The sequence below is a fragment of the Sander lucioperca genome, chromosome 8, assembly GCF_008315115.2.
Source record: "Sander lucioperca isolate FBNREF2018 chromosome 8, SLUC_FBN_1.2, whole genome shotgun sequence".
Lineage (NCBI taxonomy): Eukaryota > Metazoa > Chordata > Actinopteri > Perciformes > Percidae > Sander > Sander lucioperca.
In genome coordinates, this window is record NC_050180.1 from 26314677 (window position 1) to 26322176 (window position 7500).

Below are 7500 nucleotides of genomic sequence, written 5' to 3' on the forward strand. Positions count from 1 at the left end.
CTATAAGTAAACGCGCTTGGTCGGGACCATTGCCATCCCTTTAGCGCTATAAGTAAACGCGCTTGGTCGGGACCATTGCCATCCCTTTAGCGCTATAAGTAAACGCGCTTGGTCGGGACTATTGCCGTCCCTTTAGCGCTACAAGTAAACGCGCTTGGTCGGGACTATTGCCGTCCCTTTAGCAATTTAAGTAAACGTGCTTGGTCGGGACTATTGGCGTCCCTTTAGCGCTTTAAGTAAACGCCCTTGGTCGGGACTATAGCCGTCCCTTTAGCGCTATAAGTAAACGCGCTTGGTCGGGACTATTGCTGTCCCTTTAGCGCTATAAGTCAACGCGCATGGTCGTTACCTTTTGACACAGTTATGTTAAGGAAAAGGATTGTGGGTGGGCGTACGGTTCTGTGACACGTGGGAGGAAAGAAAAAAGCGACTATAGCAAGCGTGACAAGCGGGACGTGACCCTGCTCTCCTGGGTGAAAGTCCTGTGTTTGTTTCCTTATATACTACTCTCTAAATCCTCTCTAACTGCTGCTCTCCCCAGTGCGTTACACAAACACGCTGAAAGACGCCTCAGACACTGACAGCCACTGTCCAAACATCCTTATTTTACGAGTTCGGAATGAGAACGGGTTGATCAAATATATCAACGTGTCTGAACAGTAGTCTCTACTGTTGTCTCTCTGCATACTACTCTCTACTGCTGTCTCTCTGCATACTCTCTACTGCTGTCTCTCTACTGTTGTCTCTCTACATACTACTCTCTACTGCTGTCTCTCTACATACTACTCTCTACTGTTGTCTCTCTACATACTACTCTCTACTGCTGTCTCTCTACATACTACTCTCTACTGCTGTCTCTCTACATACTACTCTCTACTGCTGTCTCTCTACTGTTGTCTCTCTACATACTACTCTCTACTGCTGTCTCTCTACATACTACTCTCTACTGTTGTCTCTCTACATGCTACTCTCTACTGTTGTCTCTCTACATACTACTCTCTACTGTTGTCTCTCTACATACTACTCTCTACTGTTGTCTCTCTACATACTACTCTCTACTGATGTCTCTCTAAACACTACTCTCTATTGTTGTAGAGCGTTGTCCCCTCTCATTCCCCCTGCTCTGGTGTTTCCCCCTCTCATTCCCCCTGCTCTGGTGTTTCCCCCTCTCATTCCCCCTGCTCTGGTGTTTCCCCCTCTCATTCCCCCTGCTCTGGCGTTTCCCCCTCTCATTCCCCCTGCTCTGGCTGAGATAAGAGGTTTGGGCGTGTTAGTTTAAACTGAGATTAAGTGAGATTAGTTCTTCTACTGGAGATAAAAACACTTGGTGCACCGAGATCACTGTTGGCTCAAAACTCAAATGCTTAAAAACCAAAACGTAGCGGTGGAGATGGAGCCTCAGAGACAGGTTAGACAAACTAAGACCAAATGTGAAAGGTGACAGAAATGAGATGAAAGAAGAGACGCCGAGAGTTTAAATCTTTTTCTTCTTAACTGACAGCAACGGCTCGATGTAAGTTCTTTATCTGGAATTCCCCTTTAAGCTCCTACGAGGCGGCCTGTGTGTTTTGTTGCTGCAGCGGGATCAGTGGAGGATGAATGGAGGATGAATGGAGGATGAATGGAGGATGAATGGAGGGAGGGGACGAAATGCTCAGAAACACATCTCACATTTCAAAGACACAGAAAACAACGAAGCACAAAGCAGCACAGAAACGTCCTAAACACAGCGGCCGGCTCTGATAAACCACACATATCAGAGGTTCTCAAACTTTTATACTCAAAGCTCCGATATGGTTTTTATTCCAGCTCAGGGCTCCCGAACAACTGGCCATAACAAAACATATACTGTAGTAAAAGTACAGCAGTATTCTCACCTTCATGCAGTAAAAGTAGAGCAGTATTCTCAGCTTAATGCAGTAAAGGTACAGCAGTATTCTCAGCCTCATGTAGTAAAAGTACAGCAGTATACTCAGCTTCATGTAGTAAAAGTGCAGCAGTATTCTCAGCTTCATGCAGTAAAAGTACAGCAGTATTCTCAGCTTCATGTAAGGAAATTGAAAAAAAAAAAATCCAACGTTCTTGTTGTTTTTTTTTGCAAAATTGTTGTTGTTTTTTTTGTGATGTTTATGTTGTTGTTTTTTTTCAGCAGTATTCTTATCTTCATGCATTAAAAGTACAGCAGTATTCTCAGCTTCATGTAGTAAAAGTACAGCAGTATTCTCACCTTCTTGTAGTAAAAGTACAACAGTATTCTCAGCTTCATGCAGTAAAAGTACAGCAGTATTCTCAGCTTCATGCAGTAAAAGTACAGCAGTATTCTCAGCTTCATGTAGTAAAAATACAGCAGTATTCTCAAAAAAATTTTAACTTTTTTTTTTTGCAATGTTTTTGGCGTTTTTTCAGCAGTATTCTCAGCTTCATGCAGTAAAAGTACAGCAGTATTCTTATCTTCAACAAGGAAAATTGACGTTTTTGTTGGGTTCTTTTGCGATGTTTTTGGCATTTATTTGCGATGTTTTTTTGCGTTTTATGCAACGTTTTTGATGTTTTCTTTGGGTATATTCAACATAACTAACAAGTTATTGATTGGTACTACACAGCTACTGAGTCCCACCCCCCCAGTATTCTGCGTACTCCCCTGTAGTATTCTCCCCTGTGTGTACCTGTACAGGGTCTCCAGCTCTGGCTTCGGGCTCCGGCGGCGAGCAGCACCCAGGTGAGCAGCAGGGAGCGACACGCCAACATCACGCCAATGCCCGGGGTTTGATTCCACCTCACCGGTCGGCTTCTTGACCAGCGTCGCTCGCCGTCATTTTCCGGCTAACAGGCGACAAATGCACCAGAACACCATCCAGCATCGGACTCTTATATCTCTGATATTTTTCTTCTTTTCTGCAGGTTTTATTCATAACGTCTGTCAGGATAACAAATATTCACACGAATGTCATTAATTACAGCAGCACTGATAACTTTTTGATGCTCAAACACACACACACACACACACACACACACACACACACATACATACATACACACACACACACACACACACATACATACATACATACAGACACACACACATAGACACACACACACACACACACACACACACAAAGTCGCACACACACACACACACACACACACAAATACACACACACATACACATACACACAGGCACACACACATAGACACACACACACACACACACACACACACATACATACATACAGACACACACACACACACACACACACACACAAAAATACACACACACATACATACAGGCACACACACATAGACACACACACACACATAGACACACACACACACACACACACACACACATACACACAGACACACACACATAGACACACACACACACACACACACACACACACACACACACACACTCACACACACACACACACACACACACATAAACATCACACACTCACACACTCACACACACACACACACACACACACACACACATAAACATCACACACACACACACACACACACACACACACACATACACATAAACATCACACACACACACACACACACACACACACACAAACATCACACACACACACTCACACACACACACACACAAACATCACACGCACACACACACACACACACACACAAACATCACACGCACACACACACACACACACACACACACACACACACACACACTAAATTATCTTTTAGACTAACAATTATCGTTGTGTACATTATGTGCCTCCCCTTGTTCAGATTTCTATTCTGTCTCTGATCCAACCTTTAAATAAGTCAGATGAAATGTTTTAATCTACGGATTACCTTCACACCAAAGGTCCGACACATCGCCGTCTCCTCTGCAACGACCATGACAACAACAGCGTCCTGGTCCGGTCTCTGGTGGACAGATGTTTTGGTGATCCGGTCAAACCTGAAGAGAAACAAAGAGAAGCTCAAACTCACATCTCAACAAACTAAGGTCAGTTTGAAAGATTTTCGTCAGATTTTTAGAGGCTGTTCGTCACGCTAACATAAGTGCACTGATACGCTAGTCAAGGGCTAGATCTCCACCAATCAGATGGTGGAGTGAGTATGACTGCCCGCCCTCCGACCCAGCAAGTCAGGTCGGCCAAAATGAAGGCCGACGGCTCCTCCGAGGGACGACAGGACGAGACACACTGAACAGACTCGAGTCACCGACCTCGCCAGACTGGAGAGATGTCAGCGTGGGGGGGCTGCCAATGCTCAGTACCTATACATGCACTAATGGAGAGATGTCAGAGTGAGGGCTCTGCACATGGAAAGGCGCCCCGAGCAGTTGGGGGTTCGGTGCCTTGCTTAAGAGCACCTTGGCAGTGCCCAGGGGATGAACTGGCTGGAACTCTCCAGCTACCAGTCCACCACCATACTTTGGTCTGTATGGGGACTTGAACCAACAACCCTGGCTACTGCCACCCCCAATAACCAATGCAGTGTGTGTTGTGCTGTGTGTAAACCCAGGAGTTAACCTGCCGTTAACCACTCACTGCTGCCAGGAAATCTGGCTTCTGTGATCTGACAGATCTGAGAGTAATAAGTGAAGGAGACGCGGGAGAGTCTGTTTACAAAGGTTAGTGAGGAAACCAGAGGACAGGACACCTTTAGAGATAAAGACTGTTTGTGCCACTTAAAAGGATATACACCGCTTTCATGAGGGATGGGTTTTATACATACTGTAATTATAATTACAGAAATGAAGTTTATTAGATACATGAATCAAATCAAAAGGCAGAAACCATGCATGCAGTGACTCACACGTCAGATAAACATCTGACAGCAGCGTTGAGCAGATGTGATTTAAATGGAGATAGTGACTCAGTGAGTCTGAACCCCTTGGGCAGGTCGATTCAGAGTTTTAACTTAAATCTGACTCCGCTTCAGGTCTGACTTTTGGTGTTTCTGCAGGTTTTTAAGATTAAGGCTACATCTACATAGCTACGTTTTGATTTAAAAGGAATATCTTCTGCTATGTTTCCCCCTCTCATTCCCCCTGCTCTGGTGTTTCCGCCTCTCATTCCCCCTGCTCTGGCGTTTCCCCCTCTCATTCGCCCTGCTCTGGCGTTTCCACCTCTCATTCCCCCTGCTCTGGTGTTTCCCCCTCTCATTCCCCCTGCTCTGGTGTTTCCCCCTCTCATTCCCCCTGCTCTGGTGTTTCCCCCTCTCATTCCCCCTGCTCTGGTGTTTCCACCTCTCATTCCCCCTGCTCTGGCGTTTCATCCTCTCGTTCCCCCTGCTCTGATGTTTCCCCCTCTCATTCGCCCTACTCTGATGTTTCCCCCTCTTATTCCCCCTACTCTGGCATTTCCCCCTCTCATTCCCCCTGCTCTGGCGTTCCCCCCTCTCATTCCCCCTGCTCTGGCGTTCCCCCCTCTCATTCCCCCTGCTCTGGCGTTTCCCCCTCTCATTCCCCCTGCTCTGGCGTTTCCCCCTGCTCTGGTGTTTCCCCCTCTCATTCCCCCTGCTCTGGCGTTTCCCCCTCTCATTCCCCCTGCTCTGATGTTTCCCCCTCTCATTCCCCCTGCTCTGGCGTTTCCCCCTCTCATTCCCCCTGCTCTGGCGTTTCCCCCTCTCATTCCCCCTGCTCTGGTGTTTCCCCCTCTCATTCCCCCTGCTCTGGCGTTTCCCCCTCTCATTCCCCCTGCTCTGGTGTTTCCACCTCTCATTCCCCCTGCTCTGGTGTTTCCACCTCTCATTCCCCCTGCTCTGACGTTTCCGCCTCTCATTCCCCCTGCTCTGGCGTTTCATCTCGTTCCCCCTGCTCTGGCGTTTCCCCCTGCTCTGGTGTTTCCCCCTCTCATTCCCCCTGCTCTGGTGTTTCCACCTCTCATTCCCCCTGCTCTGATGTTTCCCCCTCTCATTCGCCCTGCTCTGATGTTTCCCCCTCTCATTCCCCCTACTCTGGCGTTTCCCCCTCTCATTCCCCCTACTCTGGCATTTCCCCCTCTCATTCCCCCTGCTCTGGCGTTCCCCCCTCTCATTCCCCCTGCTCTGGTGTCTGCTAAGTTTCTTTTTTGGGTCATTATGTCGACTACAGAGACATGCAGTATTACAGTCAAAGATTTTTTTTTTACTTTTTTGATAAAATAAAAGCATGTGAATAAACTAAACATGTCTGGCCCTTAGAGAAGTTGAACTTGACCCCCACGTTTTAGGGACTCCGTATAATCTGGTGCCTTGACAGTAATTTCGGCACCAATCCTAAACCAAACAGTAGTCAATGTATTCATTATTAATGTGAAAAGATTAGTTCTCTCTTCTGTTTAACTGCAGCTGTGTTTTGTTGTGGTTGAAGCTTGTTGAGTGATTTCTGGTTTTTCTGCAGGAAATAATCTGTGCTGATGAAGACAATGGGACTGAAACCATCTTTTTATTTGATTATTAAGCATGCTGATTATATTATTACGTGGCACCAGGGTTTCACTTTATCTACGGGCTTATACTCGGAGACTGGTCATTACTCAGAATTCTTCATGGAGCGACAGAAAGTACGTGTTATAGCTTTAAACCTTGGGGGTTTCATTAAGTGGTAAATGTATTTACTGAGGTATCAAAACCTCTTCAGTTTTCTCCAAGACTGTAGACAAGATGACCTTATCGAGACCAGGTCGAGATGGAGACTATAGACAGTCCAGACCAAGTCGAGATGGAGACTATAGACAGTCCAGACCAAGTCAAGATGGAGACTATAGACAGTCCAGACCAGGTCAAGATGGAGACTATAGACAGTCCAGACCAAGTCGAGATGGAGACTATAGACAGTCCAGACCAAGTCGAGATGGAGACTATAGACAGTCCAGACCAGGTCGAGATGGAGACTATAGACAGTCCAGACCAAGTCAAGATGGAGACTTAAGACAGTCCAGACCAGGTCAAGATGGAGACTATAGACAGTCCAGACCAGGTCAAGATGGAGACTATAGACAGTCCAGACCAGGTCAAGATGGAGACTATAGACAGTCCAGACCAGGTCAAGATGGAGACTATAGACAAGTCAAGACAGAGTTCAGAGCACATCCATGTCATGTTCACTACTTCTAAAACTGACACACATCATATGTGTAAATCATGGCCCAATTCACAAGGGGTCCACACTTTCTTTGTCTCTCCCCAAGAGATTTTTTTCTGAAATAGAGTCCCATAATGGTCCCCCAGACGGGGAGGGACTTTACCTCTCTGTTAGTTTTTCTATAAAAAATAATAAATCAAACCTGGGTCAGAGGTTCAGTAGTACAAGGCAGGATTAGCCGGGAGACTTCTTCTAAACGAGGGCACACTTCCAACTTTGTGTGAAATACCTGCAGAACAGGGACATGGAAGTAGTTCTATACAATTTATTTTGTAGATTAAGGTGAACTAGTGTGTGTTGTAGCCCTAGGCCCCTCGTCTCGGCTAGTGACGTAGAAAGCCGTGCAGATTTTGACCAGCTCACCCAGAGACTGAAGGCAGGACACA

The 7500-nt window shown here is 46.3% G+C and overlaps 1 protein-coding gene across 1 annotated transcript in view; it reads right to left on the reverse strand.

Annotated features, from left to right (window-relative positions):
* Positions 1-3018, reverse strand: part of LOC116062647 (thrombospondin-type laminin G domain and EAR repeat-containing protein) — a 30109-nt gene extending 27091 nt beyond the window's left edge. The window contains exon 1 of the mRNA XM_031317346.2: positions 2667-3018. Coding sequence (XP_031173206.1) covers positions 2667-2748 — 82 coding nt within the window. The 5' untranslated portion in view covers positions 2749-3018. The remainder of the gene's footprint in view (positions 1-2666) is intronic.
* Between the last annotated feature and the right edge of the window lie 4482 nt (positions 3019-7500).